Source organism: Bactrocera latifrons, unplaced genomic scaffold, assembly GCF_001853355.1.
Source record: "Bactrocera latifrons isolate USDA-ARS-PBARC rearing strain unplaced genomic scaffold, ASM185335v1 scaffold_7, whole genome shotgun sequence".
Taxonomy (NCBI): Eukaryota; Metazoa; Arthropoda; class Insecta; order Diptera; family Tephritidae; genus Bactrocera; species Bactrocera latifrons.
Window position 1 is genome coordinate 2,171,421 of NW_017537378.1, and position 18,931 is coordinate 2,190,351.

The 18,931-nt window shown below is 34.1% G+C and overlaps 2 protein-coding genes across 7 annotated transcripts; one reads left to right on the forward strand and one right to left on the reverse strand.

The window, feature by feature from the left end:
* Nucleotides 1-311: 311 nt before the first annotated feature.
* LOC108975911 (probable serine/threonine-protein kinase nek3) lies at nucleotides 312-14,541 on the reverse strand. 6 transcript variants are annotated; one of them, XM_018944732.1, is made up of 6 exons: nucleotides 13,742-14,541; nucleotides 4,968-5,057; nucleotides 3,587-3,843; nucleotides 1,397-1,769; nucleotides 1,023-1,289; nucleotides 312-951 (listed from the first exon to the last, which is right to left on the reverse strand). In XM_018944732.1, the coding sequence occupies exons 3-6, from the start codon at nucleotides 3,802-3,804 to the stop codon at nucleotides 673-675; spliced, it is 1,137 nt and encodes a 378-aa protein (XP_018800277.1). In that variant the 5' UTR covers nucleotides 3,805-3,843; nucleotides 4,968-5,057; nucleotides 13,742-14,541; the 3' UTR covers nucleotides 312-672. The 6 variants fall into 6 exon arrangements, with proteins under 6 accessions (XP_018800277.1, XP_018800279.1, XP_018800278.1 ...); XM_018944734.1 differs by lacking the exon at nucleotides 13,742-14,541 and adding an exon at nucleotides 11,806-11,947; XM_018944733.1 differs by lacking the exon at nucleotides 4,968-5,057.
* Nucleotides 14,542-15,242: 701 nt separating this feature from the next.
* Nucleotides 15,243-18,931, forward strand: LOC108975779 (kelch-like protein 22). Its single transcript, XM_018944496.1, has 4 exons — nucleotides 15,243-16,372; nucleotides 16,462-17,314; nucleotides 17,384-17,764; nucleotides 17,832-18,931. The coding sequence occupies exons 1-4, from the start codon at nucleotides 16,154-16,156 to the stop codon at nucleotides 18,317-18,319; spliced, it is 1,941 nt and encodes a 646-aa protein (XP_018800041.1). The 5' UTR covers nucleotides 15,243-16,153; the 3' UTR covers nucleotides 18,320-18,931.

The following is an 18,931-nucleotide window of genomic DNA, read 5'->3' on the forward strand; positions in this document are numbered from 1 at the left end:
CCCACAAGTGCTCAATCGCATTAAAGTCCGAGTGTTTTGGAGCGTTCAGTCTAAAGTAACGAAATAGATATGGATATAGGTTTATATTTTATATTCGCAATAATACTATTTTGAAATTCTACCTTCCCATACACGAGTACATATGTACACACATATAAAATAAAACACAAATGGTATTGTTTTCAGATGGTCGTACTTCAGTTGCACTGTTGCATGTTTTTAATTTATTAAAATAGCGATTTTAATGTACTCACTTTTATATAAAAGAGATATACATATGTATATTTTTGTATGTATAAAAATCGTTCATGTGAATGTTTTTTATTACATAACAATAACTTATTAATTATTTTGTATTAAATACAAAAATATTAAGAGCGTATTTATTCTTCAATATAGGGCTCTTAAACGCATATATATTTACCTTACGTACTAACTAATCAGCAGGAATATTTCATGTTAACAATTGGCAATTTCTCTTAAGTAATTCAGCGAATGCAAGTTCGTCTTGCATTTTATATTATTAATTGTATTTATATAAATATATATATATATATATACTGGACAGACTCGTTTAATTAAATATTTTGATTTTGTAAAACATTGTATACAAAGTTTCTTAACTGCATATTTTTGTTTAAAAATAATTGTTGTTCAGGACTAAGTGGTCTATTAAGAGATTGTACAATCGCAGCACATCAATGTGTAGTAAAGACACTTTACCACTTTATCGTCTTCATCGGGAGCGCCGTCTTTGGCGTTTTGCTTGCTCGATACGCCGTCAAGTTGGTCTAATTCCTTCGTAGTTGAGATCTTCTTTTTCTTTTTCTTGTTCTTCTTACTGAGCAATTCCTTGCCATTGCGTTCGAGAACTAGCTCATCAATCCATTCAAGATCGTTACTTGGCAATTTTGTATTATCGGATATACTTTCGATGGAATCAATATCATTCTGAAATAGATGTTTTATTATTATTTTTAAATGAATAATACAACAGTATTGATACAGCAAATTGACATTACCTGATGATTATTATTTTCATTTTTATATTGATGCTTTTTTTTTGGGGATAAACTAGCCACAGAATCTCGTTCACTATGTTGTTTAGGTGTGTTAGACGGCGACGGTGTGGTCGCTGTTGAAGTCGTCGTACCAGCCGATGTATTCAAGAGCACACTCGTTGCACCCTCAGGTGGTGGAGTATTAATACCATTTTTAGGTGGTGATGGCAGGTCATATACGTCGATCTCGTTTGAAATGTCTTTGCCGAGAATTGAAAAACGATTCTCCTGCGTTAAAAATATAATATATGAATGTGTATATCCATTTATCAACTTTTTTAAATCAAGGACATACATATATGACTTTAATATGTATATAATACGTAAATACTTACATCCATTATTTCTGCCGTTGTGGTTGTGGTCACAGTTGTAAACCCAGTTTTGGCTGGCATACTGCTAGAGCTTAGACTTTTGTCACTCTCCGTTGTACTAGCAGTTGTTATAACAATTAATTTCGGTGTGGCACCAGTATCGGGGCTGTTCGGTATAGATACTAGAGGTGTTGTAGAGGCTGTACTACTGGGGGTTTGTGCTGCGTTATGAACATTAGCATCAGCGCTTAAGCTGCCTTCGGCTGTTGAGATAGATATGGTTGGTGTAGTTGTTGAGTTGGTACATTTCTCCACACCCACAGTGCCTAGGGCACAAGCAGCTGACGTTATGCCAGAAACTGAAGGACCGTCAAAGAGGTTATTGTCAGGATCACTAAAGGATAAAAAATTAAAGAAGAAAAAAAAAACATGTTAAATAACGATTGGAGTTAAAATGCGTTATGCCAATGAATGTAATGTCCATATTTGTAAATATGTACAAATGTATGATTGTATGTATGTAAGCAGGTATATGAACGTAGTTAGCCAATGCGCATTTAAGTTATAAGCGGCATTTGATTGTACAATAATTACATGTTTACATGTGCAATGCGATGGAATTGTATGTCAATTATTGGATTTTCTGTATGCGCATCGCGTTCACAACAATGCTTGGGTTAGGCTTAAATGATGATGTCACACGTATCAAATGACAATGTATGAAATAAATAATTGTTGCGTTGTATAATGCACATAAATATAAATATGTTAATGTTGAATGTTTTACAAAAATTGTTCTAAATATTGTTAAATATTTTACTTTTTCTTTTCGATTTACATTTGTAAAGCATACACTTGTGTGACTTCAACACTTGAATATGCGAATGACGTATACTTTATTTGACTAAAACTCTTTTGCACTCAATGACTAATCAGTGTACGTTTCGCTTTTATGTATTCATATTTTGGATTTTAAGGTTTTTAACAATTTTTATATTATTGCTTTTTGTCTAAGGTTGCCTTTGTTGTAGTTATTTAAACACCTCCAGAAAATCAGAGCGAATAAATACCAGCAGAAGAAGCAAATTAAACGGATAAAATAACACTGAAAGATGCTCAACATCTTCGGCATCCGCGTTGCTGTTGTTGCGCTGTTTAATGAGCAGTTCAAAATCCGGAAAATCTCACGCCAAAAAAGCGCAGTCAACCATTTGGCACACCAACGCAAGCACTAAACCAAACACCTTCCTCTAATAATAATTGAACAGCTGAGATTGAGATTTGCCAGCGGCATATTCATGTATGCTGCTTGGATCCAGTCGAGCGTAATATGGAGAAGCTCAAATTGCGAGTACGGTGTCCAGTGATTTAGCTTCACTTCGCATCAAATATAGACACTGTGAGCATGGAACGATCACAACAAGCTCGTTCAATGAAATGTGATTGCTCCAAAGCTTAGAAAGAGAGACAGTATATGTATATGTCATACGTATGTATTACATTAAAAAACAAAAAAAAAAAACAATTTTGTTTATACATAAGTTGAGCGCGAATTGTAAACAAAAACAATAACCGTCTCATTTGTTGCAAAGTTTTGTTATGGAGCGTGCTTATGAAGTTTTGTTTACAATTGTATTAAGTCTTCGAGACAACTTGGACGTTAGTGTAAAATATAAAGTACCTACTTATATATCCATGGAATATACAAATGTATTTATACAAAACTGAATGAATTTCGTTTCGAAACCAAACTGATTTTTAGTGCCGGTTGTTGATTTAATTGAAACAACTAAAATTCTTAAAAATTTTATAATCTATCATCCTCAAGATATGTTATTAGTTATATATTCGCTGCTTATAATTTTTAATATTTATATATTTATGTATATTATGTATGTACAAATTTAATTCTAATTAGTTTAATTTGTCAAACCAATGAATGAATGAATTTTCGAATTGTAATGAAATGTTTACATGCTCGTATCATTATGCATAAAATGGTGTTTGTAGTGTCCAAACAGTTATTTAAGTACACAATAATGAATTGTATTTGTATTAACTTACGAATGTTATTTAATGCCATCATCCACTAATTATTGCGAAAGTATGTACAGATTAGATGGAAGATGTTGTAGAACACCAGAGTAAAAAATAAAGCAAGTTTTTTGTTTTAATTCTTTAGGTATTGTATTTGATATAGCGAAAACTTACGCTTCGAATAGGTCTTTTTGATTTTTACTCCCACCCAAGGACCACACCTCGTTTTTCTTTTGTTCACCTTTGTGCGGTACATGCTTGTTGGTCGAGTCGAAACGACCTTTGGGATGGCTTTTACGTCCCCCCGGTATCCAAAGTATGCGGAGACCTGACGAACCAGACTTATTTGATAATTTACCGCTACTAAAGAATTTATTACGCGACGAAGACATTTTTTCAGTTGTTATTTATAGTTGGCTTATTTTGAAATGCTATTTTGTTTGAAAGAAAGTGAAATATAATAGCATAAATAACGATTATCTATAACGATTATCTGGAAGAAGAAATTTTTTTTTATATATTCACTCTTTTATATATCATTAAGAAATATACACATCCAAAGGTGCTTAAAGTTTTACTAATATTGGTGGAAACTATCGAAGTAACGGGTTTTACCATAAGAGCGCAAAAATAAAACAAAAACGGTTTGGGATATTATTAATGACATTTTTAATTCCTGTGAAAGTACATTCCAAGCCATTATGCATGGAACTCGATTTCTTTTGCATGGCCACCACGGGCACGCTTGAAGAAGTCCAGTCCCTGAACTCAATTTTCGATGGTTTTCAAGCATAAATCGACCAATTTCACGTTCAATATTCGTACGAAGCTCATCAATCGTCGCTACCTTGTTGGCATAGAACATAGACTTGACATAACCCCACAGAAAATAGTATAACGGCGTTGAATCGCACGATTCAGACGACTGGTTGACTGAGTCATTTCGTTAACCAAACTTGGTTTTCAATAAATCGATTCTGACATTTGCTATGTGGCTTGTGGCGTCGTCCTGTTTGAACCACATATTGTCCTAGTCTATATCATCCAATTCGGGCTGAAAATATTCGATTATGATTGAGCGATAGTGATTACCATTCACAGTAACGTGTCGGTATTTCTCATCACGGAAGAAGTGCGGCCCAATGACGCCGCCGGCCTTTAAATTGCATCAAACCGTAATTTTTCCGGTATGCAATGGTGACTCATGGACTGACCAATAACGCATATTTTGCTTACTGACAAAGCAATTCAGACATAAATGAGCCTCATCGCTGGAGATGATTTTCGATGAAAATCCGAATCATTTTCAAGTTGTTGCTCTTGCGCCAATTTGATCTTGTAAGGATGTAGGATCGTTGATCGTATATCCTTCCGTGATGAAATGGCAAACCTTACTGAAGAGAAATGTCAAAAGAGCGGTCCCTATCGGTCTACTTTTGTTTTTCCTATTAAAAAACCTTATATATGCCCTAAACTCACAAATACAAAACTGTCAAGCATCGGTGTAATGAATAAATAATAACATTTTTAGCCAAATACTAAATTTTCAAAATACCTCTTTAAGATTGCCAAAACGGTTATGAATCAAAGGACCAAGCAAGAACACTAAAACTTTCTGAAGTAATTGGCGCATTGGTTCAGATAGCTGAAATACGATAGAAAATTCATTTAATGGAAGAGACATAGTAAACATTTTTACATTTTCCAAATAAACAAAATTTAAGGTTCTGAAGTGTAATTTGAATTTGCTTAAAAAATATTGTGTGACATAACTTAATTTTCCATTTAATTTACAAATCTATAATTTAAACTACTTTTTACCAAACCTGTCGATAAGCCACATATGTCCATATGTACATACAGTGTCGGACAAAACTCATTGGACTAACTCGAGTCTCACACATATTCCGTCATAACTTTTTTTGCAAAAGAAAGATCGCATATTCTACATTAAAAAACAATTCAATTTTATTTTTCAACTTTTATGTACAATTTTTAACTTAAACCAGAAGGGATTTATTGCCGAAATAAGCATTTCCAATGAATTAATTTACCGTTATCTGTCAGAAAAAGAGTTTTGCAGGTGTTTAGAATTTCAAATCGTAGATCAGACTTATTCGAATTGTTTGCTTTAATGAGAACGGGTGTGTTGTGAAATATTTAAACTTTTTACGAATAATGCTACTAAAAATCGTTTTAGTTAAAAATGGTTGGAAAAACACATTCCACTGAACTTAAATTATTAATTGTAAGCGAATTCGCAAAAGGAGCTTTGCAAAAAATATTCTCTTGGGAAATCAACTATTTCTGCTATTTTACGCAAGCACAAAGCTGATGGAACCGTGAAAAAACTTAATATTGGAGGACGTCCTAGACTCACTTCGGTAAATGAAGACTTGAGAATAGTGCGCGAATTTAAAAAAGATCCAAAGATGTCTGCAAAAAACGTTGTAGATAGTTTACAACTAACTGTGAGTGTGCGTACAGTACAACGACGCGGCGTTAATGCTGGTCTATTCAGTTTCCGTGCTGCGAAAAAACCATATATTTCCAAAAAAAATCGAATAGCACGTTTGGAATTTGCAAAACTGCACATCAATTGGTCTGTGGAGCAATGGAAGTCGGTATTGTATTCAGATGAGTCCAAATTTAATTTGCAGAGCTCAGATGGAATGACACGTGTACGAAGACCAACAGGAAAGCGTTTAGACCGTCGATATTTGCAGGGTACCGTAAAGCATGGTGGGGGTAACATTATGGTGTGGGGATGCTTCTCTGCTCAGGGAGTAGGACCTATTTTCAAAATAGGGAATAGGGAACATGGATAGGTTCCAATATAAAAATATACTGCAAACCCAAACGTTACCCCACGCTATCACAAAAATGCCGCCTGATTGGCAGTTCCAACATGGTAATGACCCCAAACACACGTCAAAAGTTGTAAAGGATTGGAAGAACAAGTTTGTGTTATGAGATGGCCCGCCCAGTCTCCTGATATAAACCCGATTGAAAACTTATGGGAAATTGTCAACAGGCAGATTAACAGGGAACAGGTCCACAGTAATAAAAACAAGCTATTTGATGCCCTGAAACAAGCCTGGAATGGAATAAATGACACACATATTAATAATTGAATTTCATCTATGCCTAAAAGATGTGCTGCAATCATTAAAAAGATTGGCTACCCAATAAAATATTAATTTAAAACGAATTTATTTTCATATTGAGCTAAAGTCCAATGAGTTATGTCGCGGAAATTTTTTACTTTTTTAATTTTTGTTATAATTTACAAATTAATATAGAATATGCGGTCTTTATTTTGCAAAAAAAAATATTCTTCTATTGCATCTATGTAAAAAGTTATGACAGAATATGCCTGAGACTCGATTTAGTCCAATGAGTTTTGTCCGACACTGTATGTATCGTATGTGTATATAAACCTGGTAAGAAATGAGAGAAACGTGATGTTTATTGAGTGCACGAACTAAAGATATATTGTCACCACAAATACCATGAGCTTGTGTTGCTTGTAGCATGATTGTTACTCATGCTGCTACAAAATCAAAGACAAACATCGGCAAGAATATGCCTGGTCCCAACGGCCCGAGCCCACAACGTTAAGACCGTAAAATGTGGAGCGGCTCAATGCAGAAGCTATGTGGAGAACTCAATAGACCACCAAGTGCTAAACAACAACCATAATTCATATACATATGTATATACAGTCTTGGTAGCAATAAACAATTGCTGCTGATCATTGATCGACTATGAGAGAATTGCAGCTTGGCCTAGCACGGGAAATAAGCGAGCATTATGAGTTAGATTCTTTAGAACATGGAAGACACAGATGCCACGTTGCAATAATTCGTAAAATAAAGCGCGTCTGCTGTTCTTTATTGCCGAGGCTAGTAAGTAAGCGAGCGCAAAAACAACAAATAACAACTTCAATTGGTTGCTTTTTGCATAGCGGCATGGCTGGAGTGTCTTGTCAGGTTCGATTTACCTGCCGGCTAAAAAGAAAACTAAACAGCAGATTCTTACAATCCTCATAGGAATTTAATTAATGTTTTCGTAAGCGAATTTTTAAAGTAATTTTTATGAAGTGATTCCCAATATTTTTCAAACCCTTTTTTTTAATTTAACCTTTTTGATCATCTGTTTTATATTAAAGTCGACAAATACATGTAAGCAATCATACTGTTTAACTTCAAAATTTTGATACAAATTAAATATGATTCGAGTTGCGCGCAATCTCGAACAGTTTTGATAATGTCTTCTATTACTGAATTGAAATCGCGGATGAAACCTGAAAAAATTATCTAACAAAAACCTCTTAGGCTCTTGCATGGTGAACCATATATAGAAAATGTAGAAAATTTTATAGTGACTCAAGCAAATTTAGTTTTGCGTTCAAAGATGAGCTTTAAGAGGTTACATGTGTTTTCTCGGATAAAAAACAGCATTTTTCAACAATTTTTTTCATATAAAAAGTGAAATATTTTATTAGAATTTTTATTGTAACCAAAACTATTAACAAAGAAACTCTGAAATTTTTTTAAAACTAAAAAGTTTAACTCGACCCTTGCGACGCCATTTCTGGGACCCCTCGGAAAAAAGATGGGCCGCGTTGGCAAGATAACTATTTACAGGATCATCAAAAGTGAAAAATTCGTGTTATAGTTAAAACCTTAACCTAGAACATGGACGAAAGAAAAACATGAAAATTAGAGTTCTGGATTTTTAACAAACAAAAAAAAAAATTAAAATTTCGCGAAATTTTTTTTTTTTAAATAGTTGTAATCAATAAATATCTCAAAGACACGTGTAAAATTTCATGAAGATCGGTTTAATAGTTCTCGGGAAATATTGCCAACCGGCTCCAAAAAGCATAATGCTGAAAAAAAAACAGTTTTTTTTTATTATTTTGTATTAAGTCTGCTCCACCTATTACAATAATCAAATATTTTTTCGAAAGTAGGAGCGCCATTCCGAGAATTTATATACGACGTTCCCATGATAGTCATGTCTACATAACCCGAACGTCACCAATCTTAATTTATAATTGAATATTTTCTCTTAGAATTATAATAGCTACCAAGATTAAATCAGGTAATTTGTTAATAATTTTTCGGTAACTCAAAAATAAGACAATTGAATGTAAGACATGTATTTAGCCACGAATTTTGCGTTCTGCATACCTAAGCCTTTAAACAATCGCTWCATGATGCATTGATCTGCAAAGCAAATTGCAGAAACTAAGTATGCTTTTACTGGCTTAAGCTTGGTATTGTTGTTCAAAGCTATTGGAATTTCAGTTTAGTTGCCGGCTGCCAACTTGTTTTATGAGTATTTTGAAGAAACAACAATGCGAATAACTTTGTAAGGGCTTGTATACATACATATGTACTTATGTACGTACATAACTGGATACGTTGTATGTACATACATGTTTATACAAATCTTTATGCAGCATCAAAGTTTAACGTTGGTGAAAGAGTTGATACTTTGTCCGATCGTTTCAAGTTCTTTTATTTAACTTTGTTGCTTGGCGGGTGAATAATTTTAGGCTTCACGTTAAAAATTATGCTCTGAAGACAATTTCAGTTGTAGCATTGTGTAATTTGGAATTTATGTGACCACACCTCGCAGGCCGATTTGTATTTTATTACATTTCTGCATACTCGTTAAGAAACGAGTGCGAATTGAAAGAAATAAAAATATTTACGTACATAACTACAAAAAAGAAAAAAACAAGAAAAAATGTTAACTTTGCCTACACCGCAGCTATTATACACTTCACAGGCTCAAGTTTTCTTACAAAAACTTAATTTTGATTCAGTTGCATTGTCTATGCGATGATCTCTCGATAGAAGAGACTGCAGGAACATGATGGGAATACTAACTGGTCACTGCCTGGTGGCGACACACGCCCTTGGAGTGGGGTTGACAGATCGAGAGGACTGCAGGGAATGTCTATTGCGCACTTGTCCCGCATTGGCAAGACTACTATTCCTCTTGGACCTAGAAAATGAACTCCATCTGGTATCGCAAAGAACCAAAACTGGTCTGGGCGTGGCTTAATGGCCTACCAGATTAACCTAACATTAGGTTATGGTCACACAGAGAGACGACTCAGCTAGTCACGCAGATCATTTGTATGTATATTTGATAGGGTCTTCGACGTCTCCTTACAAAATTCGTGGTTTGTGTTCGTTCGTTCAGGGTGTAAAAATGTAAGACAATTACGTATAAGTCACGCAACTTGCAAACGCAATACGGTTAACTCACATACTTGTATATATAGATATGTACGCACTATATATATGCACATACATACATACGTATTTATTTAGCCAGAAGTGAAAATAAATAAAACTTCACGCATTTAAAGAATACGAAAAATACCTTGTTTGAAATATTCGTAGCGACAACAAAAGTGCCGAAAGATCATAGCAATGCAGCAGCGGGCGACGACGCTGAGGAAGGTGCAGTCGCAAACGAGGTTTCAATTAATTTATCAACGTGCTTTGTTCACTTGTTGTCGTAGATTAAGGTCAAACGAGCTAGCGGACAAACCGCAAAAATACTTGATTGTCAAGCTGACTAAGCAATGATAAAATCTTTGTTTTTTTTTTGAAACTTCAAAAATATAATGACAACTACAATGTTTGAAAATCGCGTTTTAATTAGACTTTTCAACATTCCATAGATGGAGGTTTAAAAACATACACTTTTTCTTTGCCTTTCCAATGGAACTAGAACTTTTTAATGCCGGCATTGAAGGGAAGTTGATATTCGTACGAAGTTCATCAATCGGCGCAGGCTTGTCGTCGTTTGTGTCCTTTGCAGCACTCTTTTTAAAAAATCCGTTATATCCGTTGACAGTTTATCTGTCTTGCTGAAACTTGGTATGCGCGTTGCTTGGCAAAACAAGTACGAGTTCGCAGATGGGCGTAATCGAACAACTGTCACGATCACGAAATTTCATTACGAAGAGAGAGATTAAGATATAAGATTGGAGTGTGGCACAAAGGATGACAATGCAGTAGCAAAGGACATATGCAGGCAAAAAATGTTTAAAAATAGGGGGTGGCACCGACCTCCAATAAGTTTAATTAACATGTGTATCTCCTAAACTACTAAAGCTATGCTAACCCAATTAATAACCTAGCGCAAATATTATAACAACTCCTATTAACAATGTGGAAATGGATGAAATCGAAGATAACCCCATCAATTCAAATATAACTGTTTCTGAACTGTTGAAAACTAATTAAGCCAGAAACATAAAATTTTACCGCTAAGATGATACGAACCCGTGTGAAAAACTGGGCACTGGGCGCGGTGCCGCCTACTTTTTGGTGAAGTCACATATCTCGATAACCGACCAACCAATTTCGACTAATTTTAGTACGTGGTATTTTCCCCATAGAAACAATTCGTAGACGTATGCGAGATCATGATTTAGAACTCATAGGTCAAGAAAAGTGCCATTGTCATAAACAAAAAAAAGTAGCTCAACGGCTGAAGTTAGCAAACGACCCCTAGCCAAATTGAGAAACATTTTATGTACAGATGAATCCAAAATCGTACTATGGAGTGCAAGGGGATCTCGTCAATACGTAAGGCGATCAACAAACTCGGAGTACAATCCAATATGAAGTGGTTTCAGAAAAATAGAGTTAAGATCATGGAGTGACCTGCACAGTCTCCGGTTTTGATTTATTTTTTACATTGTGCGCACTACTATTATTTTGACCGCAACTGTACATACGTCATAAATTTTTAATTATAATCAGCGATGCCATTGCGATCTGAGGAAAATGTCCATTATATACATAAATGTCCATTTGACAGTCGAGATTTATTTTATTTTATTGAAGAATATATAGTAAATATGAATATGGTATTTACTTAAATACCAAGTTTACATGTATGGATGTATCCTACATTCTAATTGTATATAACGAGACATCAATTGAACACACATTATCGTTATTCGCTAGAATTGTATGTATGTACATACATACATATGTATGCAACTTGTGCTGACATTTAAAAAGGCGTTATTTCTTACTTAGGACCAAACAATATAAAGTCAGAAATTAATTTGAAAATAAAAAAGTATATACAGATAAGTACTCATGTACAAGCTCTTTATAAAAGAACAAGTAACTAAAGGTATATTTGTATGTAGTAATAAATATTTTGTACTCTTGGCATTTTAGTGTAAATGGCTGCAATTTTTTCCAACAACTCAAATTTTGACCAATAAAGTGGATTATAATCCGATTGAAAACAACATCTAAGGGAGCTGTAATATTCAAATATTCAGCTATTTCTGATAAGTTTTAATGCTATTTTTTAGCGGTACTATGTGTACGAGTACTTACTGTTCGCATGATCTGGTCTGGACCGGTAGAGCAAAAAATTACAATCAACACGTTATCGAGACAATGAACAGCAACAACGACGACTAAATTGAAGATGAAGACGACGTCGATCTTAAGTTTTGTTTTGTTTACGTCCACATACATTAACGTTTTACGACAATTAATAAAAACTGTTTATCTATGTATGCATATTCATTTGTTTACAGCAAACGTTTGTATTTATGTACATATGTATATGTATATATGTATGTATAAGTGCTAATAACTTAAGTGAATTACTACTATACTAATTGACAGCGTTTTTTAAACACAGTTCTGTTATTTTTGGCGTCTAAATTATTAGCTTCCCTTGTTTCTGTTTTGTAAATTGCGAAATCTATAGTTTTACTCTGTAATGGAAATAATTTTTAAATTTGACCTGCATATACTATATACATATGTACATGCTTGTGATACCCTATTGGTTTGAATTTGAATGCTCAAAATGTGAAATACTCATCAAACTTAGGTGAGTTATCAATTAGTGATATATGAAATTTGTGAGTTTAATTATAAGTATTCTTGCGCCCATAAAAGTATTTACATATATATGTATTTAACGTGTTTGCACTTGTAAATATATAGATTTATTAATACATTTCTTCATAGAAAAAGCCTCAATATCGAAATTTTTTAAAATGCCTATTCACAGCTCTATATACGTAAATAAACCAGTCAGATATACATACATACATACATATGTACATTCATATAAACAAAACAAAATACCGATTTCAATCTATTGGAAATTTATAAATACAATATTAATAATATTGAATTTAAGCTCAAACAAGTTTTTTGAAGGGTATCAAGTTTTGTTGACAAAACACTAATTAAATACATTTTACAAAATTTTATATAAAATTGGTTAGTATTAAGCAAATAATAGATTTAATACGTTCTACACTTACTTAAAAACATGTGTTTGTTAAACTCAATGGAGCGAGTCAAAATTCGCTGGCACCTTGCAGAGGCCTATCGAATTTCATATAATACAAGTATTTTCTATAATATTATATAACGAAATCAGTACTGAAAAAACTGGCTTGAAGTATGTTCTTCAACATAACTAGCTTCAATGTGTATCACAACATTTTTTTATTGACAAGCAACAGCATGAGTCTGATATTTCTTTATCTTCTTCGACAAAAACCCGTTTACTGGTTGCAGCAACAAGAAAAAAATAGCAGGTTGGATATGCTTTGCTTGGCCTATTACCTTTACCAATGAAACTATTCGTGCTTTAACTTCTGGTCTTACGCCACTTACAAACGAACAGCTATTGCTGGTTAGTTAATGAGGAAATTAGAGGAATTAGATAATTTAATCTAGGTTTAGGTAATGAATTTAATTCTCAATTAATCGGAACAGTAGTTCTTGATTTTTTTTTTTTTTGTAGTTTCGAAAATGTAATGACCATCTGCCGGTAACATGACTATTGCGTTTATTTTAACTTACTTGAATGTAAGTAACTCATTTATATGATGTTTTTGACCTTGTTCGTCAATTAATCTTGAATCACCTACCGTTACGAGTTTAGTTTTTCTATTTTATTACTTTCTTGTGGTCATTGATCACCATATCCCTTTATTACGAAGATGGGACAGATAAAAGGCCATTAACGATAAAGACTTAAAAATAAAAAAAAAAATCTGAAATCATACCACTTGGTTAGTTTTTTAATGAAATAATCAATAAGTAAATAATAAAAATTTTCAAACTATTTTGACTAAGGTTTCTAAATTCTTCACATGTTAGATTATAATTTTGATATAAACTTTTATTTTAAAAACGCTAATTATATTAGGGAACATTTTTTTATTTAAATATTTGTAATCTAATATAAATGAATATTTCATAAAATAAAACAAAATGTGTGCGCCTCTGTTTAATTTACCTCCACTGTTTGCTATTAAGCAATTTTATGGTGCTGCCTGTTTTATTGCCTGCTGAGATTCCAAACATTAAGATACAAATGATTTGTCGCCTAAAAACTCACTGACTGAGTAACTAAAGACTGCTTTGACACCAGACTTCTTTTAATGGTACTTGTGTGTACTAACCGAGGAATTCTGTCCGTGTTCCACCGTAATAGCTTACGTTGGTGTAGTGAGTATTTGTGTATCGCTTAGTTCGGCGAAGAAAGTTAAAAACCAGTTCGACAAGTGGAGTTATTTTCCGGTGAACAAAAGCATCCCACTTTTATCCAGAAAATATGAAATAAGCGAGGAATCACCAATAAGCGCAGTTTTTGTTATGAATGTTATGACCACACAAAGCGAATTATTTAAAATTTTCAAAAAGTACACCTAGTTAGTACAACACTGGTTTCTTACGAAATTATTTTGAATTTACTAAGAAAGTTTGTGGTCACATTAATTGCACAAAACAGAAATGAAGAATGTTGACGTTGCCATTTCATTCGCGACAGAGATTTTCTCTACATGTTTCAAATTCAAGCGTGTAAGAAATGGTGTTGTGTCTTCTTGGCTTTTTCTTTGTAAGTCAACAAATGCTTCTTTTGTTTCAAATATAAAATTATAACTTTCTGCACTTGTTGTTAACACTGCTATAAACAAACTTTTTACAACACAATTCTTAAAAATTATAAAAACTTGTGACAAACGCAAAGATCAATTAAAAAGCCGGGATATAATTATGCCTTCAAATTAACATAACAAACACTATGACACTTTTAAATACCTCTTATTACATTCAATTTCGGCGACAAACTGAGGAAATTTTCATCAAATAAAATAAAGAACAGCAGCAGAGTTGCACTAACTTGTATTTAATTCCATTTGTGAAAGCGTACTTATACGTGAAAAGGTAACACTGACTTAATAGCTAACGAATAAGTGACGCAATAACACAACGATAATTGCAAGACGCAACCAACGATAATCTTGTTTACGAAAGAGAGGTGTAGGATTGAGAGTAAATATTTACAGAAAACGCAGGGAACACCAAACAAGTTCTTCATCTTTTCTTGCAAACGCAAATAGAAAAAAATCTGCAATTATGTAAATTAAAACCAATTTAAAAATTTTGTCCCCTGTTTTCATATATATTGTTTGTTTATTGTTATTCTCATAGAGTATTTTATTTGCAAAGAATATTTCACATATCTATTTCAGGAAAAAGTGTCTACTGCGTTTCAACTTGAACATATGCGTTTTAGGAAGTTTATCAGCTTTTTATTGTTTTTTGCTTCGGTTCTTTACTTATTTCTAATGGATAAACAACATTCATAAATTCAAATAAACGTTCGAACCTTTTTTATACTTGTTAGTTTCTTATTTATTTTACAGAATCTGAGTTACCCTGTGAAATCTCACCTGACATTTTGCAATTTCGAAAATTTCGTCCTCAAACGTCATTACGATCATTTTATCCAATCAAAAGTTGTCTAATATTTGTCAATTTCATTTCCTTATCTTATGCACGTTCGCGGAAAAATATTTTTTGTATGAAAGTTGCAGCCGTTTCACACTTTATAAATTTTGTCGTTCATACTGTTCGAAGAATACTACAATAGTAAAATAAATTATTTTGTGGAAAATAGCGTTATGTTCTTATTGGAAAAGATGGTTGCCTGATACAAGTGGTGCATTGTGTGTGTGTTTTCAATTAAAAAAGAATTCAGTTTCTGCGAATCCACATATTGCAGAAATTTGTCAGATATTCTTGAAATAGACCAAATAGTTTTGATCAGGGTTGGTGAAAAACTAATCATACCACAGTTTGTGACTTCAATTAAAAATGTGTATAAAGTTTATAGATATGATTGTCGCTATGGTTTTGATTTTATAACAAAAAAGCCTGCTAAAAAACAGTCGAAACGCTTCACACTGATGGTAATGTGTAGATGTATGTTTACGGTGGATTCCCCAACCTTGATAATTGTAAGCACATCAATACGAGAATCTATAAGTAATTTTTAATTCAAATTAAGAGGAGAGGGGTGGCAAATTGAGAAGACGTTTTGCTAGCTTAAGAGATAAGAGACGTGCTATTGGAGATAACAAGAAAATCGCTACGAATAAGCGGAAGTGTTCATAGAAAAATAGTAATTGCTGTCAATGACATCATAAGTAGCACACCATCAAACCTAAATACGGTGGTGTCAATATAGTGGTCTACTTTCACAGACTTTAAAAGCCAGTATCTATTCTTGTTGCAACAGTTCTACTTTGTGCTATAGTGCTTTACATACCTCTTTAAAAATAAGTAAAATAAGTTAAAAGAATTAACGCGCTGGTACCATCTTGAATGATTTGAAGCATTTTTAATTGTACTATCAGCAAGGATGGCCGGTGGCGTTGCTTCCATTTCGCAGGGTAACTCCGATAACCGTGCTAACCCAACATGCACAGTTTGTTCATCACCAACATATTCGCGTAATGCAAACAATGATAATTTTCTGCAAATCATACATTCCGAAGCGTTGTTGAGGGGTCTTAATGCGTTACGTTGTGCGGAAAAACTGTTCGATGTTACTCTGATTGTGGAAGGGCGCATTTTTAAGGTATAAACTGTTTTCTTTCTTTCTCTTTTCTCATTTAACAAAAGTAAACTAAAATGAATACAATTAAAATTTAAACCCTGTTTATTTAGGCTCATCGTGTTGTATTAGCGGCGTGTAGTGATTACTTTTGCGCCATGTTCACGGATGCCATGCGTGAAGCTCATCAATCTGAAATAAAACTGAATGGTATAAACGCTCACGGTATGGAGCTGCTGCTGGAATATGTCTATACATCAAAATTGGAATTAGATCGAAATAATGTTCAAGATGTTTTATCTGTATCGACGCATATCCAAATGAAAGCAGCCATTGACGCCTGTTCACATTTTCTTGAGTCACAAATTGATTTGGATAATTGTGTAGCCATCGCTGCGTTGGCAGACTTGTACTCTCTGGAACCACTCAAAATGAAGGCCTACCGCTACATGTGTTCACGACTCGATGAGTTTGCGCAAACACCGGATTTATTAAGTCTCACATTGGATCAATTTGAACACGTACTTGCTTGTAATTACCCGGTGGATTGCTCAGAACAAAGAGTTCTCGAAATTGTGCTGGAATATAGTTTAGAGTCTGACTTAAAGCCAGAGTTGACACGCCGTATCTTCGGAAAGGTACAATTTCATCAAATCGGTGCGTGTGCGCTGAATGCCATTAAGTCCAAATGGAATACAGAACCTGAACCGAATTCGATTGCATCGGCCTACTACCGGATATTGAAAGATGAAATGATGAAGCAAGAAATGTTGAAGTTGCGATTATCCGATGTTTATGCAGACGATTTACTTTCCGCTGAGGTGTTAACGAACACTCGTGGCATGGAGTTGGCCTTAGTAAAGATTGGTGGTTTCGAAACAAATGGACTAACAAATCGTATCAGTTGTTATCTACCATCCAAAGGGAAATGGGAGAGTCTTACCGTTATACCACACATCGAACAATGTGCGTAGATTATTTTCTTTCCCGAAACAACATTACAGCTTAATATTTTTTGTATTTATATATTATTAGGCAACTATGGTACAGCAGTGTTAGGCAATGATTTGTATGTGGTAGGCGGCTCATATGATGTCTGTCTCAAGGAGTACATACATCCATTTGGCTTTCGCTACTGTCCCGCCAAAAACAAATGGAAAAGTATTGCGCCAATACAAGCGGACCGTTGTCGTTTCTCCCTGAATGCCATGGGTAGTCATTTTCTATATGCGGTGGGTGGGGTTTGTGAGCTAAACGAAAATGATGGCGGCGCCGAACTGTGGGCACACGATATGACAGTTTCGAATTGTGAACGTTACGATGCGAATACCGACCGCTGGGAGTACTTACCCGCGTTGTCGGAGAATCGTAGCCAACATGCGGGCGTTGTCTTGGGCGATCAGTTGTATATATCGGGTAAGTGAAATTTTATAAGGCTATAAGTGATTGTAAACAAGTTTAAGTTTTTGCTTAATACCCATAGGTGGTATTGACCGGCACATTGTACTTGCCTCACTTTGGAGATTCGACACGAAATCTAACACATGGCATAAACTCTGCCCAATGCCGACACCTCGTGCCGACCATGTCCTGATTGTTTTCGATGGTCGCATTTATGCCTTTGGCGGTTGGTATGAGGATCCAGTGACTGAAATGCGAGTATTAGCTGATGCCGTAGATGTGTATGATCCAACAACCGACCAATGGATCACAGAATCACGAAATCCAATGCCTAAGTATTACACCGGCGTAGCGGCCGTCAAGCGAAAAGTTTACTTTATCGGCGGTTTACTCTCAACGGCAACCATTAATCGTGCCACATCGGCGGTACAGTCCTACGACTTGGACACAAAGCAGTGGGCCTTCAGTTCGGAGTGGGAATATCCAAAGGAGGTGTGGGAAAGCACTTGTGCGGCCTTTTATGTGCCACGGGAACGTGATAATGTAAAGTACTACTGGGACGATGTGTGAGCAAACAGCAATTTATATTATTTTGGTAGTCAAAGTATAAAGATAAGGCTAAGATATACATATGTGTTTAAAGCTTATTTAAAAAAGATATGAATGAAAAATTGCCACTAATTATTTTTATTTATTGCAAATTTTAAACGCTTTTTATAAAACTTACCTCATGAAATGAATTGTTTTACCCAAGTGAAATTATACTAGTGAAGGTACTTAAAAACGTAGAACTCAAACTGAACTCAATATTTCGAAAATATATATGTTTTATATGTATCACTGTAATATGTATATCAATTTGTGATTTATAGCGTTGCTGGTTTCGTACATATGTATGTATATATATTTAAAGAAAAACACACGAAATCCAAGTGCAATTTGTTCAGAGAGCAAACTTCGAAAATAACAAAGAATCTCAAATTTAAGCGTAAAAATTCGTAAGTTTTTTATAGCATAAAACATTTTTGAACATTTTGTTGCGAACTTTAAGAAAATTTGCAGCTTGTGGAACGTTTTATTTTTTACTGCCTTTAGTTTTTATCCTCACTCATTAGAATTTAATGTATGTGTATATTTTTAGTTTTGTTATATGAAGAAAATAATAACGGCACATTAATAACA